Source organism: Perna viridis, chromosome 1 (genome assembly GCF_037379345.1).
Source record: "Perna viridis isolate PV_CMFRI_1.1 ecotype Kerala chromosome 1, ASM3737934v1, whole genome shotgun sequence".
Lineage (NCBI taxonomy): Eukaryota > Metazoa > Mollusca > Bivalvia > Mytilida > Mytilidae > Perna > Perna viridis.
This window is the reverse complement of record NC_142445.1, coordinates 20,391,625-20,410,778: the sequence shown is the minus strand read 5'-3', so window position 1 is coordinate 20,410,778 and position 19,154 is coordinate 20,391,625. Positions and strand designations below refer to the sequence as shown.

The 19,154-nt window shown below is 34.1% G+C and overlaps 1 protein-coding gene across 3 annotated transcripts; it reads right to left on the bottom strand.

The window, feature by feature from the left end:
• Nucleotides 1–438: 438 nt before the first annotated feature.
• Nucleotides 439–18,979, bottom strand: LOC148627689 (uncharacterized). 3 transcript variants are annotated; one of them, XM_088577067.1, is made up of 10 exons: nt 18,825–18,979; nt 17,932–17,986; nt 17,318–17,458; nt 14,987–15,078; nt 11,663–11,879; nt 7,974–8,185; nt 7,360–7,425; nt 6,833–7,001; nt 3,913–4,041; nt 439–2,927 (listed from the first exon to the last, which is right to left on the bottom strand). In XM_088577067.1, exons 1-10 carry the CDS (start codon nt 18,939–18,941, stop codon nt 1,462–1,464), a joined length of 2,664 nt encoding a protein of 887 aa, XP_088433193.1. In that variant the 5' UTR covers nt 18,942–18,979; the 3' UTR covers nt 439–1,461. The 3 variants fall into 3 exon arrangements, with proteins under 3 accessions (XP_088433193.1, XP_088433200.1, XP_088433205.1); XM_088577074.1 differs by having other exon boundaries at nt 7,974–8,131; nt 18,825–18,978; XM_088577079.1 differs by lacking the exons at nt 17,318–17,458; nt 17,932–17,986 and having other exon boundaries at nt 18,825–18,939.
• Nucleotides 18,980–19,154: the final 175 nt, after the last annotated feature.

Here is a 19,154-nt window from a genome sequence, read left to right as displayed (position 1 = left end):
AATTGTCAACCCGAACTAGGGTTATTTCACTAAGGGCTTAAGCCCGGGGAGACTAACCTTAGTGAGGTTGACAATTTTGGATATTCACCGAATTAGAGTGCCGTAATTGTTTTATTATACCAAACAAACACTGACTGACAAAAAATGCATGGTTTCAAATGTGCTTGGCTATCATTAAAAAATGTTTTGTTTGCTATTTATTGACTGAATATTTTGAATTGGGTAAGTACGTTTTTGCACATGTAGGTGAATATTTTGTTTTCCTTTTTTTATTTAAAAAAATTCAGGGAAAGACTTTGAATATTACATTTTTGATGAGTCTGTTGTTGTCAAAATGGGTTATTCACCTGCTCTTGTATTTATGATGGGTTATTCATCGGTGAATAATAGGGTTATTCAATCTTTCTTGCGATTAAAACAAAAAAATATTCAAATAAATCTATGTCACGTGATTATATTTCATCCAATACAATTAATCCTGTATTATGTAAGATACAATTTAACATCAAATATTGTTGAACTCTATCTTTATGAAGACGTCTGACAAACTGTGAACGTGTAAGGATTAGGATTATTCTAACTTCAAAGACTTCTATTGGGTGTATTTCTTCCAATAAAATGGAAAAGTTTATTTACACAATATCCCAAATTATTCAAAATCATCAAAAAAATCCTAAGGACGTAATTACACTGAAATAATATGTCATTTGCCAAGTTTTGTACACAAAATGTGTTCACATTTCTGCATTTGATTTCCTGGTCAAAGGAGATAATTTTAGCCACTAATTAGACTAGGTTTAAGTTCGAATGAACCTACATGTAATATAACAAAGGAAATATTAAAGCGTTCCCGATGGAGTCAATCAAGGAAATTTCCAGCCCCCTGATATTTACGAGGTACTCTAGATATAAGCTGTTTGTTTGTTTGTTGGGGTTTAACGTCCGAGCAGCAATATTTCAGCTATATTCAGACAATGAACATGAAATGAATGATTAAATGAACATGAAATGAAAAAAAAAAAAAAGGATGGGTCACAAGGATAATAGGGTCGACAAATTTTGATTGCCACTGGAAAAAGGGGGATGGGTAAGGTCGGGCAATTTAGCCTCCTGTGGCGGAGCGCAAAGATTCCTACTCCTATCGAATACCACAGCAGGGTTCTTTAACGTGCAAGGAACGTGGCATTTTTCCCAACACGGTGCACCACTATGGTTTGCGGTCAGGTTTTCCGTATTATAGCCTGACAACCCCAGCATGCAACACGCCAGGGGTACCCCATTCCACCACCTGGGGGCACACATCCCAGTTGCTCTGTGGGCAGAGCGCCTAGCCCCCGGCTAGGTTTCTGAGCACTATTTAGTCGCCTTTTACGACAAGCTTAGCGCTGCTGCAGGCCTATTCTTTCAACACCCGGACCTGCACGGGGCCGTGACTTTTAAGGCTAATCTCTAATTAAAATGTCAAACTGTAGTTTCGTATTCCACTTGTTCACAAATGCTTTGATTGTCAAGATTCGTACAAAATCCTCCTGACTGATGATATGAAAGTCCGTGAAGTTCTCGACTTGTCTCTAAGTATGTAAAAGGTTCGTTTCTTGGACTTTCATCAGCATGAGTATTACACAGACACTCTGTTCCAAGTTGATGAACAGCGCTTTGTGGTAGAAAAGAAAAAACACCCTTTAGTTGTGTATTTGTGTCCTCGTTAGTTACTGAGATCTTAAATGGTGGTTCTGTCATATCACTATTATTGCCTTCTATAAAGCTAGCAGTCGTAGCTTTGTGCGTGTTGTTTAAGGCAGTATTTAGTTCCTTGCAGACAGTTACACTTTTACCGGCGTCGTCCTCTTTGTTGTTACTAAAATATCCTGTTTCTTGTTGAGCACCAGTACTCTGATCATCACTTATTCGTTTAGGATCAGTCAAACTAGTGTGGACCTCCGCAACGTTTTGAACAGAACCATATAGTTGTTGTGGATCTATAGGTCCTTTTTGTATCATTTTGGTAGAAGTTGATGAAGGTAGATCGTCATGGTTTAGTCCTTTATCACTGTGAAGATATTCTTCATTTGTAACAATATCTTTTACCGTTGTTTCATGTTTTACTTCATTGGGGTTTTCCACCGTTGGAACTACCAGTTGTTTCTGGTTGGTATTCTGGTTTTCGGTATTTCTGACTATTGATACGCCTGGTTCCTTGGGATCAGTATCCGTACTACCAATGGAAGATTTAGGTTCTAATGAGTTGTTACTACCAGATAAGTCAATTTCTCCACTCTGTTGATATTTGCAATTATTCATTGGAACTAGATTCCGAACCCATTCATTTTGATCGATATTTTCCAACTTTCTTGCAATAGCATTATTTCGGAGGGTTGAGGACAAATTACCAACCAAGCAGCTTAAGTCTTTAAATTTTAGTTTATAGTCTTTTACCAAGCAATATTTTCTCCCTTGTCCTTTTGGTGGATTTATAAAAGAAAACAACTGTTTGCAGTATTTGTTCGTTGACGTGTCCAGAGAAACAAAATGAGCGTGAGTATGGTGGCGTTTCGTAGTATTCTTCAATGAATTATTTATGGCATTTTTTATTAGGGTTTGGATATATGAATCTCCTTTTTGTACATATCTCTTCCTTTCTGTTCCTTGATAGACATCTATTAAATCATGGGAGGCTATGAAAACGAAACGCCTGAAATCTGAAATTGCCTCAGTCAAACGTGTCTCTAGATTTTCCACCAACAATGATTTCTCTCTCCCGAACAATCGGTGTACTAATGATCCAACAGTCTCCATATTGATATTAAATGTACATGACATTAACCTTACTAACTGCATGGACGTATCAGAAACCTTAGTTACATCGAGGCTATGTGAAATAAGAAGAATATTTTGGGAAAGGAAAGATCTTCTTTCTTCGTCGTTTTCTACAATCAAAGGAAAATCAGTTATGAAAAATCATGTGTTATAAGTTAAATAAAGTACAATAGGAATTTAGGTCAACGCAACAAAAAACCAAGCACACAAACAAAAAATAATGAATGAAATAAAGTACTTTTTTAGAATAACTTCCTTTTTGGCATATAAAAACGAAATAAAATACAGATAAGAATCCCCACTGTTATAAGTATTCGTATCCTGTAAAACCATAGAAAAGAAAGTCTTCCTGTCATATTGTCTAACAATTAAACTAGATATGGTGAGATAAAATCCATTTCTGTCGGCGTCGCCGTGAATTTGCTTTCCTGCCAGATGGTATCCAATAGATAAATATAAAAATCATATCATCACATGAGAAACGTTACAGTTTGTATATTACTTATAACATCTAAAGTGCAACAAAAGAACAAAAACCCACACACCAAATTGATATCGAAGTCAAATTAAAGGTCATGGAATATCAACCCTCGTATGCAACACATGATCTTGAAGTTGTCTTTTTACAAGCCAAATATGAAGAGTATGTTTTGATAGATAACTTAAGGAACAATCCAGACATGACACACAAACCGCAAAGGTTGACTCTACCGTCTCGTATTGTCAAAATCAAGTTCAAAGGATTCAAAAGTATAATGCAACACATTATTTTTAAGTCATATACCTACAAAGTAAATATAACAAATCTGTCTAGAAAGACGTAATTATAACAGACGGATAAGGTGACCATCACATTTATGGCTGTACCCAAATAAGTGCTTTATAGTTTTCTTTTCTTATTATATACTGGTGAACTTGCCTGTGAATATTTTAGCAAACACAGTTTTTTGAATGCTCAAATCATATAGTGTTAGAATTAAATAAGTCTTTTTACTAAGTTATTCTTCTCATATTACATATATGTTAACCTGTGCATAGATAATTTAAGAAATGTTTATAATGGCATGTCGTGTTATGTTCTTTTTTATAATTTACCTTTTGGTCCTTGTGTTATTTTACGGCAAAATATGTATGCAACTATGGAAACAATAATCATCAACATGATAATTGAAAAAACAACAGCCACGACTATCACTATAACCTGAAGTCTCTGTATCTTGTCATCTAAAACGAAGCATTATTGATTATTTAAGTGATGATAATACATGTATGTTAAAAAAGAACTAAGACCTCATCCACTCATCTCTCGTACTAACCTATTTGGGTGGAAAACCTGTTGAATACTAGACATTATGACATTTATCATACTGTAATATTTTTTCCCTATTTAATCCATTTAGAAATATAGTGCAATGTATTCATGTATTTTACGGAACCCCGTGCAGGTCCGGGTGTTGAAAGAATAGGCCTGCAGCAGCGCTAAGCTTGTCGTAAAAGGCAACTAAATAGTGCTCAGAAACCTAGCCGGGGGCTAGGCGCTCTGCCCACAGAGCAACTGGGATGTGTGCCCCAGGAGGTGGAATGGGGTACCCCTGGCATGTTACATGCTGGAGTTGTCAGGCTATAATACGGAAAACCTGACCGCAAACCATAGTGCTGCACCGTGTTTGGAAAAATGTTACGTTCCTCGCACGATAAAGAACCCTGCTGTGGTATTCGATAGGAGTAGGAACCTTTGGGCTCCGCCACAGGAGGCTAAACTGCCCGACCTTACCCATCCCCCCTTTTTCTAGTGGCAATCAAATTTGTCGACCCTATTATCCTTGTGTCCCATCCTTTTTTTTTCATTTCATGTTCATTTTCTCATTCATTTCATTTCGTCTGAATATAACTGAAATATTGCTGCTCGGACGTTAAACCCCAACAAACAAAAAAACAAACTGTATTTTACGGCGTTTTTATGCCCTTATTTAACATATTCCAGAAAAAACACGGAGACGTTTGGAATGTCAATTTTCATACTGCACAAAGGTCGTCCCGTAAACAAATACAATGGTGGAACAGGATATCGCCTACTTTCTTTTAGCAAAACAGAACAATTTCAATCAAGATTTATTGAAATAAAGTGCTAATATCGCTATGTTGGACCTAGTGTGATATAAAAATTGTGTGGGATGTAAAAGTACACTGCAGCAAAGGATAAGACTTCAAATATTACTATCTAATAAAAGTGTTATTGTATGAATATTGGCTCTCGCAGAATACCATATCTAACTCGCACCCTCGTGTAATCCAATATCTGCTCGGGCTAATATTCACCTATTATCCTGAGATAACCCTATCTTATTGGGCGTTGCACGCGATGTCGTGTTAGGTATTCCCACCCGTATGACAATCCAATGACGTAAGAAGTTGAAATCGGAAACCAACCAAAGTCAGTTACCAAGGATGTGTATTCTATAATAAACCAAATTCAAAATCAATCCGTCAAGTTAAAATCGGTATTGTGACGAAACCTTTCTATATCATTCCATACAGTGCGAAACAACAAAGTGCCATAACAAGAGGCTCCCACGAGCCTGAATCGCTCACCTAGTTACAGTTTGTTTTTCAAGGGCACTAAATTTAACCAGGAGTTGTCCAACATTTCTGATTAAGAGGACTTTGGTAGGACAGATCACAAGGATTATTTCAGCAATTTCTTTCTATCTATTATAGTTTTCAAGATATTGTCTGAAAATTGTAAGAAAAAAAAACATCATTTTTCATCTTTCATGGAGTATCCTGACAACTTTGATCCCTGAAAGCTTTTGAGGGCTTTATTATAAGGATCATTCCAGCATTTGAAAGAGTTCGGATAAACCTGACAGTTTTGGAGACAAATGCGAAAAAACTACTGCCTGATCCTTATGTTCTATTTTTAGTAACGGTGGCCATGTTTTTCAACAGATCAAAAATCCCCATATCAATTCTATACAGGATACCCAAAGAAACATTCATACTAAGTTTGGTTCCAATTGGTCAAGATGTTAAACATGACGACGACAACGGACGCCGAGTGACGGCAATAGCTCACCTGGCCAAAGGCAGGTCAGCTGTGATCATCGATATGGTTATGTAACCTTTGAAAAAGATCTACCAACATGTCTTATCTCATCCGGATCATTTCGATTTTGATAGAGGTGATCTGAGCGCTTCTTGATATCTGGCAATTTCAATCTTCATTTCGATTTCGGAACTTTATTTTCCTATAAACTTTTATTCGACTTGGCAACATAATAACATTCAAAATACTCGCGTCTTCAATTTTATCGGAGTGGAAAATTTCGTATGTACATATCCATCTAGCTCCAAACAGCGTCATACGTTGAAAACTCACATTTGAAACTGCAGCCAGCTCACTCAGAAAGTGCAGGAGTTCATTCAAGATGTTCATACTTCAAGCAGTAGTTAATTAGAAATAAAACAAAATATGTCGTTGCGTGGAACTTACCTATCCATATGATTCATGATATCACGCAAGATCTATTTCTGGTCTATCATTATCGCATCTGTCCATGTTACATTAGTCAGCAATGTAAAGGCAATATGTTTACACAGTAATGATTTTGTTAAAAAGTAGATATATATCCACATTATGAGCAGTAGACCTTTTTGCCTTAGCTGTAGAGTAGTCTTTAAGTATGCCCGACACATAAACGTTCGCGAGGAAAAGTATTTGATCCACCCGAAGCATTACCTCGCTGAAGTATATGTCACACGTGCGCTTTGACTTACCCGCATTTAAGACAAGTGGTCAATATCTTTCAAAATTTTCGTAACCGTATTCATCGTTCAGAAAAGAAACGAATTAAGCGTCTTAAACGGTCATTTCAAGATTATGGGATTTCAGAATCATTGATATTAATATTATCTGAAATGAAAAATCGGATAAATTTCTTGGATATATGTATTAAGATGATCAAGGCAAACAAATGATTTTATACTCAATTCAATAGTGTGAAGCAGAACTTACTTATGTTTGAAAAACTTTCTTTGACAACAGGAGACGGTCTTTGTATGGTTAATGAGTTCACTCCACCATGTCTCAAATTCCGTGTAGTCCGATTTCTTGTGACATTACATGTTAATATTTTGTCACAAATTTGTCCGTATTCATCCTGGTGTACACACATAAAGTAAACCTGAAATAGTCCGTGTCTTTTAAGGTAAGGTGTGTGCATAACGAGGAAAAGAAATGAATAATAACAAAATCAGATTGGAATTGTTGAAAATGCGATTTCAACTGTGCAAAACAATACAGAGATTCTTCTAAACATACAGATGTGTAAAAGGAAATTCTTCATTCCCCTATAGAAACTGAGTCTTGTTCCATTCTGTAAGAACAAATACCGTTAATTTAAGCAAAGAAATTGTAATAGTCACAAGATGCATGTTAAGAATTAGAAAAAAGATCAGTATGTACTTTCATATAGACACATGTAGGCATATTAACACTTACAGAAAAAAGAATAACATTTTGGACAACGATATTTTTTTTACCTTCAGGGAGAAGTCAAAAATGTCTGTGATGTTGTGAAATTTATGTGCACAGCTTTCTTTATCCTCCTGAAAGAACATGTAAATGTTTCTATGTGAAATGAAGCAAAATGAATTTCTGGTTCATGGTAGTAAAGGAAATGATTGAAAAGAAAATAAGAGGGAAAATAAGCGGATATATGATTACTTATCTATAAATTTATCGCATTTAAAGGCTGGAATTGTGCATACTTACCTATAGACTTGTTATTTATGTCAAATGTTATGTTGGATCAATAGAGATATTAGTACAATGCTTTGAATAGTAAGTGTGACAGTTTGTGTCTTTCAGTAATGTAATACATTATGAAAAATACAAGTCACCATCATTGCACTATGTTCTACATAAGACAATGGATATGATAGCGTTTACAAGAGTTTTTTCTGCTTATCTTATCGTAACGCTATATTTCTTTGAGTTATCTAGTTTGTCCGTTTACATTTACAGAAGAAATGTACGTAAAAATGTTCAGTAAAAGTATCACAAAAAAAACATGAGTTTTACATAGTGTCCATTGACTACTGTCAGTGTGTGCATTATGTAAAATTGTATAAAAACAGTGAGTGAAAATGTGTACCTGTGACTGAATTTCATTGTTTCTAAATACAACTGAAGCCAACGTAACATGTATTGTATTAAAGTCACAGAAGTTCGATGAATAAACTGACAAAACCGAGGCGCTGAAATTTGAATACATGTCGTTTTTCCAACAGCTGCATGGACTTCGTTCTTCACCTTTAATTAAAGTCACGTGATTAGGTAAATCAATTTCAGTTGTGGCAAAACAGACTGAAAAGTAATAAATCTAGGGATTATGACAAAACAAAAAAAAACAAAACAAAACAAAATGAAGAGAAGATAGAAAAAAACATTTATGAAAAAAAAATAAATGCGAAAAAAAAAACAATCGATCCGGACAACAAAAGTATAAGCTAGCCTTCCAAAATTAGTTGATACAAATACTTGAACAAACTAATCCTTTTTCATATTTGCGGAATGCAAGCCATTTTATCAAGTTTTTCAAAGGGACGAAACCCACCAATACGACAAACTGGTTGGCAATCTCATTCGGGAAAGGAAGAACAGTAAAAAAAATCATCGAAACTTTACACTTCGATAAGTAGGTAAATAGTTTGAAATAAATCATTTCAAAACATCCAAATACTTACGACAATTACAATTATCAAATATTTGAATTTGAATGCTACTGCTGTCCATTGCTCCAGTTGGACAGTAAATCAGTTTGTCGGGTTGGAGAGTTACTTCCCTTTGTAGAACAGTGATCAAACGATGTCAAGTCGGCAATATAAAACTAGATGCTCAAGAGAGCCTGAATCGCTCGACTGGTTAACCATTTGTTTATTTGAAAAACTTGAGGAATGACACTGGCTAAGTCAAAATCAACTAAATTGTCAAATGCAGGAAAAGCTTTTAATAGCATTTTCATGACCTCAACCTGAACAATTTTTGAATTATTTTCAAAAACCTGTCTCCCGACGCCCAAGTTCCATTTTTAGTATAGGCAACCATATCTATTCACGGACTAAAAATCACAAGTCATTTTGAGCACAATACACGAACGAACTATTATGATTATTTTCATTCCATGATCTTAAATGGTTTTAGAGAAGATTTTCAAAGTTGTACATGTGAAAAAAACAAAAACAAAAACACTGTTTCAGGAGCCGTAACTCCTACATTAGTCAATGAGTGGTTTTGAAAATTTTGGCATAGGTATGTCTCATGATGCTGAACAATATTATCCATGCCAAAAACGCAACGGTTTTTGAGTAATTTGCCAAAAACTGCCATCTCACCCCTATGTTATATTTTTAGTAACGGCGGCCATGTTTTTTTTCATTGATCAAAAATTCCAACGGTCATTTTGTGCAGAACACCCTAAGGAACAATCATACTAAGTTTAAAACCTGTCAGTCTAGTAGTTTCAGAGGAGAAGATTTTTGAAAATGTGTCCACGAGGACGACATCGTCGACGACGGACGCCAATTGATGGCATAAGCTCACTTGGCCTTTGGCCAGGTGAGCTAAAAAGGTCTATTGAAAGGTGTGCCATTCACACGTCATCTTTCAGATTATTATATACATTAAATGAACATTTATGAACTGGAAGAACTACTGAGTTAGACCGTCTTTTCCAAAAACATGGCCTGTCAGTCTGCTTTGATCGGCAGTTATGGACAAAACATGGTAGACCGATAAAAAACATTTAAATCATCCCATCTTTTATCAATATTAAGTCCCTTTGAAATATAAAACGAAAATTCTCAAAACCAAAAAGATTAGCTGAAATAAAGAGTTCGTCTAAGTTTCATTGAAATTTCCGAAGTTTTTGTTTAAATTATTGTTAAAAAAAAAATACGGGGAAATTCCACCTTTTTATGAATCAAATTCAATATCACGAAAATGTGAAATCGTAAAGGACATGGGCCAACTTTTTCGGTATTTTGTTCATTGAAACATATTTACAAAAGGTACAAGTAAATTATATAAATAGGCATTTAAATACGTCACGAATCGATGATATATTTAGTTAATTGAAAAAACCCTTTAAAAATAGGTGCAACAACGTGAACTTTTAGAAATACGAACTTTGAACTGTGATAAAATATGACTAGATTTTTGAAGTAAGAAATGGCATTTTAATAATCAAAAATTTTTACCTAAATTCACAACAAAAAAAAATATTCCGGGTCAGACTCGAACTCGCATTTAAACTAATGCATTGTACATGTAATAAGCTACATAACGATTATTGTTTCAATGTTTCATATTTTTTTTAGCGTAAAAGTTACTTTTCCACCTAAGAACACACTACCAACCATCTTACGTTTATAGAAAATGTGTTTTTATTAAATCATGTTACGCAAAAAACATACACTGTGATGGTTGCAGATGTGTTACCCGATTCAAAATGTTCTATTTAGACCCAAACAAAACGTATTTTCAACTTTTGTTGCAAATTTTTGTACTTTTCATTTATCCATTTTTTTCAAATTTGTATTTTGGGACAAATAATAGTTTTTTTTTCTAAAGACTCCAATGAAAATTCCTGACTTTTGAACTCTTGATATTTGGTCCTATTTATGGTCAGAATCCTGGGGAAAATGGCCCAGGTCCCTTGTTATATATGAAGAGAGTGTATTGTAATATATACATACACAATTCACAAATGTTACATGTAAGCAAGGAATCTTCCCTTGGGATAGGGATGACAACGGCTACTCTTTTTGGGCAAAAATACAACTGAAAATTGATCATTAAATATTAATCAAGGGTGCCAAGACGTGAGCGGAAATAAAAAGAATATATTCTAAAGATAACGACTAGACAGGAAAAACAGTCACACACACACATCAAAGAACATGAAAAAAAAACCAAACAAACAAACAAAGCAAAAGTAAATGAGCTAACCGTTAATTATTTAGAGTTTCGAATCCATAGCAAATGATAGTATATAAGAACATTTTAAAATAGTTGCATTAAAAGTAGAAAATAATTGCTTGAAGTTTACCAAAATACAAATATCCTGTTCATTGTGTACTTTGTACTTTTTGGTCACTTTCTGTTCATATTTCAGCCAAAGAAATGGTGTTCACAACTTCATATTCATTGAATACATTATAATTACATACTTTATCAGATGTGTTCTTTGTTTTCCATGTCTGGTCTTTATCCCTGGATTACATTCTTTTTGATTACTGCTATAACCTTAATTACTATTTCAAACGTTTTTCTCGGATGAAATATGATTGTGGCACCATTGAGATGTCATTACAATGAAGTAATGCCAAAGTTCTGTCATTTTTTAATGTTTATATATTTTAAAATATCTTGAACAATTTTAATTCAATTTTATATTTTTGTTGATTATTTTTATATCTTTACAGTATGTTCTAGGTTATAACTGAATGCCGCCTCGTTTTGCTGATTGTTGTTATATGAAGATTCTGCAAACAATGGATGTACTACTTGAGGAATAAGGCAACTAATTGGAGAAAATAGTTCTTCCGTATGATTATGTAGATTTCAAGTGATCATCTCCTTTCCATTTTTATATTGTTTTCTTACTTAACCTTACTCAGTTTACAAATAAAAACTTTTTCATTCAATAAATTGGTCCTTAATTATTTTCCAATCCCCTTTTTATTAATGATTGTGATTGTAAGTATCGAACAAATATTAACAAGACGATGAAAATATCTGCTGTGTCATTTCATAACATAGATACACGTTTATCATACATACCTCGTTTCAATGGTGTGCAAATTTCACTTTTATCTTTGTGTAACATAACTAGCTCTTTATGCTGATTGGAGGATAATTCTTTACAAACAGAAGACGGTTTATGATTAGTTGACCTCCTTTCCTTATAAGGCATAATTGAGAGATGTATTCTCGATGCGTCTGCAACATTTCTGAGTTGGAAGTTTCTCACTTCAACAAATGCATTTAGTTCTGCTACCTGAAAATATTCAAAATAAATAGTTTGAATTTACATATGCAAAAGTAAATTATTTGGCACTTAATTTAACTCGAAAACATGTTATTGATAGTCCTATCTAATTGGTTAACTAAAGAGGTTACCAAAATTGTCAAAAATTAACAAAATAATTTAAAAAAAATTATTTTAGTAGGAATGGGCATACCTTAAACGAACCTATTTCCCTATATCTATTACCTTGAAGTTAAATCTGTCTTCTATGGGTATATTTTAGCGTAATTTAGAAGCTGACTAAACTTATGGTAGATACAAAATGTTTAAGTAGTGGTTTACTTACATTTGAAAAAAATGTGTGAATTTTCTTCTTGTGATAATAATTCTGTCAACATAAAATTTGCCTTGCAATTTAGCAGTTAGATTTTTAAAACGTAAATATTGGAATAAAGCCACAAAACATATTAAAATACAATCTGGAGAACCTTTGCAAATAAAGAATGTGAGAAAAACGGTTGATAAATTGCTTTTAAAACACTAATTGACAGGAAATTTTATCGGTGTGTAATATGAAGGACAGTCTGGCAGCTTTGGATACTGATTCATTTTTCACATATACAAAAATATCGTGACCTTAATAATATACGATACATATCAAAATCCCCATACTTGTTTATTATATAATTTTTATGCGCGTTACGTATGCAAGGGTGAAACCATTTATACCAGAAAACTTATAAATTTCAAGGGATCAATGTACTCTTTTTAATGGTAATTTCCAACCTATATAACTTGGGAAACCATTCGACATTCCTTACAAATTGAAATTGTTTTGCCTATGGACAGCTACTTGTAGTGTATATTAAAGTTCTTAAACAATTTTGTGAGATGTTTGTAAGAGAGTTATTTTTATCAATTTAGATCGAAGATCAGAATTGATGTAGCAGTCGTCAGGGCCTTTAGCTTTGTAAAGCCTGGTAGCATCTGAAGTTTTCGTACATTACCGCAGGAAAATAGTCCCAATGGCATACCCCACTAAAGTTCAAATGCAGATAATTAGGTCCACTCTAATACATAAAATTTAATTCTATTATTTACGCCAATGAACAAACCCAATAAACAACTTCATCTGCGAACTAAATATGCTGATTACTTTGTTTTGTATTAACCACGATCCAATTAAAAATAGTTGACCTCTATCCTCTCATCAGTACCTAATTTTTTCTTTGCATTTACCCGAATAAACCAGTTGTTCAGTGTCGATATATTCAAGTTGCCTATTTATTTTTAGAAGCATAAAAAACATATTATGCTTAGCTAGAAATGAAAACCCCGCGAGATTATAGATAGTTATTAATCATATAATTGAAATATAAAGAGCAATGCTGAGCTGAGTACCAATTGAAAGAGCTGTCGTCATGTATTTCATGCAGGCCCTGGCGGATAAAAAGGGGCAGTGGTTACGATGAAGAAACTTGTATAAAGAAAGGGGTTTCAGGCTATTATTTGCCACTTATCTTTGGTACCCTTTTCACAAAAAGGTAGAAATAACCCCCAAAACCATCCTGACGTATTTTAATTACGATTACCGCCTCGTGACATCAGAAGCCCTAATTTGACAAGTGAAAATAAAACTGTGTAGACGATACCATAGAAATTTCGATTGTGCATTTCTCCGGATTGTGTAATTGTTTTGGTCTGGTGTTAGTGGTTTTTGCGATAATCATTATATCTGGCTAATTTAGCCATGTGTATGTTATTATAATACAGCTGTAGGTGCTCCAGGGCCTTAAAAGTAGTGCATGGCAAATGTTTCCTGCACCAGACACGATTGGTGAAAATATATTCAAAACTTTGCCGTTAATGTTAAAGTATGTGATTCTGGAACTAGATGCCCAGCGTTTTTACATGACACATAGGCGTCTATGGAATAACTTGTAGCACTTGAGCAATAAAGCTAATCAACTGATAAATGTAGCTAATTTAGAGGAACATGTATTTAAGGATATGATTTATTTCAATGATTGTGGCTTAATTTTGAATGATTTAACAGACAGTTTCCATCTGGAGGTCGATGAATTAAATTTTTGTCACCTTTCCTTCTTGAATAACTTCTGCTATGTTTGATTTTCATTAAAAGACACAACACAATATACGAATTGAAAAAGGCCATTTATTACAAAATGACGAAAACTAAGTATCAAAAGGACACCAGCAAAACACAACTATATATACAGCGATTTACAATAAGTCTAGAATAAACTGAATTGTAAAATTACTGAAAGTACATAACTAACCCATGAACAATATCTGAGCTGAAACTGAAAGGTGAGGGGCAGATAAATTGAATATCGACCTGGAAATTAAAAAAAAAACTGGGAGTGGCCAGCTAGTAGTTTGTAGTTCAAATATGCACTATGTCGGAGAGTTTTGTGTTTATTCATCTAGATGTTCCATGGAAACCGATATCGAACTTGAATATTACGCAAACTGGCGCACTGCTACGATGCATCGAGAATTTTGGTGTGTGTATGGTTTTTAAATGTTTTTCGTAATCAGAATGGTGAAATTGAAATTAAAACAAAGAGTTCAGTATTAACCATTTATAACAATAAGCCTGTGTCACGTTTGAACTCGACCCCCGTACTCTCCATTTATCCTATATTTTTGCAATTTGACAATTATTTTAGGCGTAAAAATTCAAACGATCGATATAAATTGATTCAGTACATAAGTACTTTGATTAATAAACAAAATGTTCAGTTACTTTCTTATTTAAGTATCAGGTCACAGCGCCACAAACCTTGAAAAGTTATTTAAGCCTCAGAACATTCTTAACTGTATGTTACGTCATTAATTTCTAAGATTTTGATTGAAGTCACCATGGAAGTTCAGAATATTCTCACTTCTCAGGCTGTTAATTTTTTGGCGACGTTGCCCGATTTTAATAACACCTTTTACTCTACTCATTTATGAAAATATGTTTTTAAAAAGTTGTACATTTAATGCAGAATTGTACCAGACAAGAACCTGACTTCCTGCATTTTAAAGATAGGTTTAGACAAGAATTCGAAACATTATTACGTCAAGTAATGAGCAGAGAGTAGTAATTTTTAGTGTAACAATAATCTTACCGTTGTATTAATTTGAAGTAATCTGTAAGCCGATATTTTTGATGTTTTGTCCTCCACTTGCAATAAAAAGCCTTTAGTTCTCGAATTACGTCCTTAAAGAAATAAAATCAAAATAAGAAAGTTATGTTTTAATACCAGAATATCTTTCCTTTTTAGCTCACCTGGCCGTCGTCGTTAACAATTATACAAAAATCTTCTCCTCTGACACTACTTGACCAATTAAAACCAAACTTGGTATGAATGTTTCTTGGGGGTATACAGCATAGAACTGATGTGGGGATTTTTGATTCGTCGAAAAACATGGCCGCCGTTACTAAAATAGAGCATAGGGGTCAGGCAGTAGTTTTTCACATATATCTCCTAAACCGTTAGGTTTAGCTGAATTCTGACGTGGGTAAAAGTTCACAGCATGATGAGATCTATCTCTGGTCAAATTTTGGTTTTAATCCGTTAAGCCATGTTGGAGTTATTGCCCTTTTTCAACGATTTTTGCTATTTTTAATGTTATTTCTTTCAAAAATCTTATCCTCTGACACTACTTGACCAATTGAAACCAAACTTGGTATGAATGTTCCTTGGAGTATCCTGCATAGAACTGATGTGGGGATTTTTGATTCGTCTAAAAAAACATGGCCGCCGTAACTAAAAATAGAACATAAGGGTCAGACAGTAGTTTTTCACATATATCTCTAAAACCGTTAGGTTTATCCAAATTCTTTCCATAGCTGAAATGATCCATATTATTAGGATTACAAAAGTCTTCAGACTCTTTGTAAGAGTTAATGCCCTTGAAAGGGGAAAAATGACTTTTTTTAAAATAGTTTTCAGTCAATATCTTGAAAACTATGATAGATTAAGAGAAACTTTCAATTGTTGAGTACAAATTGTTGGACAACTTTTTTTTTAATTTATTGCCTTTGAAAGGCAAAATTCAACAAGGTGAGCGATTCAGGCTTCTGTGAGCTTCTTGTTTAATTTGCCGATGTCTAAGCACACAGTATGTTGTTGATCTACAATCAAATTACCAGTTTAGGAAGAAATTATTGAACTTCATAGAAACTATAGAGTATGACGTTGTTTTGGCACATTGATGACTTACATGCTCGACTGTGTTTTCGCTTTTTTAACCTTGCCTTTGGAGTCTGTCATACATCTGTTTTAAAACTTCGTTGTTTATGTCTATATTCAATAATTTAAATAATATTTCTACTCAAAACAAGACCAGGAGCTGCTTTCAACTTACAATAATACAGCACTTCGACTGTATGTGACACAATACATTACCTCACTCAAAAAACAAAGCTTAGATACAAAGGTAGGAAATATTATAGTTTAGACGTTTTCCCGAGCTTAATGAAGATAGAGTTCAAGGCTGTAGGTCATATGAAAATAACCATTGAGCCTCTATCTACGTCAAATGGCACGGGCCCCGTGCAGGTCCGGGTGTTAAAAGAATAGGCCTGCAGCAGCGCTAAGCTTGTCGTAAAAGGCGACTAAATAGTGCTCAGAAACCTAGCTGGGGGCTAGGCGCTCTGCCCACAGAGCAACTGGAATGTGTGCTCCAGTTGGTGGAGTGGGGTACCCCTGGCGTGTTACATGCTGGGGTTGTCAGGCTATAATACGGAAAACCTGACCGCAAACCATAGTGGTGCACCGTGTTGGGAAAGATGCCATGTTCCTCGCACGTTAAAAAAACCCTGCTGTGGTATTCGATAGGAGTAGGAACCTTTGGGCTCCGCCACAGAAGGCTAAATTGTCCGACCTTACCCATCTCTCCCTTTTTTTTTGTGGCAATCAAAATTTGTCGACCCCATTATCCTTGTGTTCCATCCCTTTTTCTCGTCACATCATCATTTCATGTTCATTTTATCATTCATTTCATGTTCATCGTCTCAATATAGCTGAAATACTGCTGCAGGGACGTTAAACCCCAACAATCAATCAATCAATCAAATGGCACGGAATCAAAAAGTGAAAGTTTTTAAGTTATATAAACCGGAAACTAAATGGCCAAGATCCATATTCAATTACTACGCACATTTGACCATAAGGTTTGAGGACAATAATTATGAAGGTTGTCATAAAACTGAAAATCATTTGTGGCAACAATAACGAATTGCCAACGTTTTTTAATACTTTGATTAATCATTTCAAACATTTACTCAACAAATGGGTTTTAATTACTTAATCAATATACTTCAGTACAATATATAGTGGCAAAGAGGTTACCCATAATATCTTGTGTATTATCGGTTTGTATTCAACAAATCAGGCAATCTGCAATTGATATAACAGAAAATTTCCCTTTTCAATTAAACTCTAATTACCAACCTAGTTCATCAAACTCCCAGCTTATATCAAGAATAACAACATTATCATGTATGGTATAGTTGAGCACCTCAATATTCTTTACTCTCTTGAACCTGTCAAGTTTCAGATGGCGAATATCTAGACCAACGGCTGTAGTACAATCTAAACAAAAATGACCTCAAATATTGTAAATAATGACAACCATTTCAATCATTATGTTTTACTCTTATCTCTCTCTTGTACCATTGATAGAATGTGTATTGTGATAGTGTATTGCCTACCATTTTCAATAGAAACACTACACATAAAAGTGATTACATCTTTAAATGGAAGGAATAGCATGCCTCATAAATAAAACCAAACAAGAAAAAAATATTGCAGAAGAGGATATATTAAGTGATTGTAAGGCCATCGTGAAATTGCATTCTACATTTCTCCCTAATTACTCTCGCCACTTAAGATTGCAACAAAAATTAGTAAATGACTTATTTCTCACGACAAATTCGAAAATGATAAATGAACAAAGAGCAACTCCAGTCTGATCATTTTCTCTTCGTCGAATTCGTGACATTAAAGCGTCAATAGATTTAATCATTAAAATTAAATGAATGATAACCCTAAAGGAGCTGACTTACTATGGGTAACATCTGTTATCAAGCATTCAGTTCTCTGTTTTTTCGATTCTCTATCCTATGCAAAATATGAAAATCGCGTTTTAATGTCAGTAGGTTCAGTCAAGGGAAGTTTTCCGCATCATTCAGGTCATTCATAACCACAAATTAATTTAAAAAAAAAACAAGGAAAACACGAATGTTATTTTTTAAAATAATAATGGTACAGTATTGCTTAACTTCCTCTTGCTAATCATATATGTATGTGGTTCCGTGTAAATATGGCATTTCCTAGCAGTATTGCGTAATGAATATAAAGTATCACGTAAAAGACACTCGATTTCTTTCTAATTAATACAACGAAAATGGATAAGGTAAATATGTCAAAGAGACAACATCACCCGGGTAAAAATATCAGCTCGAGGTTACCGATTGGTCTTCAAAGAACGACGAGAAAACCCTCAATCCTCAAAGCCGACTGCAGTTTGCATGAAAAGAACATTGTACATTTCGAATTACCTCAGTTTTATTTTAACGATTTCTTAAAACAAAATTGCTACAAGTGAGTTAAGGCACGTTTTAATAAAGCTGTTTCAAACGCAAACATTTAGCAATCCCGAGAAAAAGGGCTATAAATATAAGTATATTTTATATTATAAAACGTTGTTAAGCGAGTGAAAACATATAAATAAACAAAAATTACAAAAAAACTCCTAAAATTCAGTTATGTACTTAACTTGATAAATTCAAAGGTATTAGTCATCAAAAAGTGCAAAAAAACCTAAACTTTACCTGTATGCAGGTAAAGCTATAAGATAAAGTGTCATTTGATTTTTAGCGAAAAAGTATTTAAATTAACTGTTGTCAACGAATACCAGTACGATCACGTGGAATGATATTGACGTGTCAATACTTACCTTAACAGTGCAATTTGAAGACTTTCCATAATGTCCGTCATGAGGTGAATTTTCAACGCTTGCACTGAAAATTATAACAACCCAGACAGAAACAAGTCTAAAGCATTTGTTCGTCATGGTTTTTGTCAAATAATGAAAAGTACTTGGACATTCCTATTTTAGGACATACAAATATTTCCTTAAATAATGAAATAATGACAATAAAAAACCAAACAATATTTCCGGCATCATCGCTTTCAATTTTAATTAGTTCATATCAGAGAGCTATAAGCTATTCTAATTCAATGTGGTATTCATTAATATGCGTTGATATGTCAGGAATACCCGATC

Excerpts from the sequence above, each read along its gene's own strand:
- LOC148627689 (XM_088577067.1), bottom strand. The coding sequence starts at position 18,941 with ATGACGAACAAATGCTTTAGACTTGTTTCTGTCTGGGTTGTTATAATT. Across the intron at positions 8,186-11,662 it reads TTGCACACCATTGAAACGAG|TCTGTTTTGCCACAACTGAA; the intron begins GTATGTATGATA and ends ATTACTTTTCAG. Across the intron at positions 7,002-7,359 it reads TTTTTGACTTCTCCCTGAAG|GTTTACTTTATGTGTGTACA; the intron begins GTAAAAAAAATA and ends GGACTATTTCAG.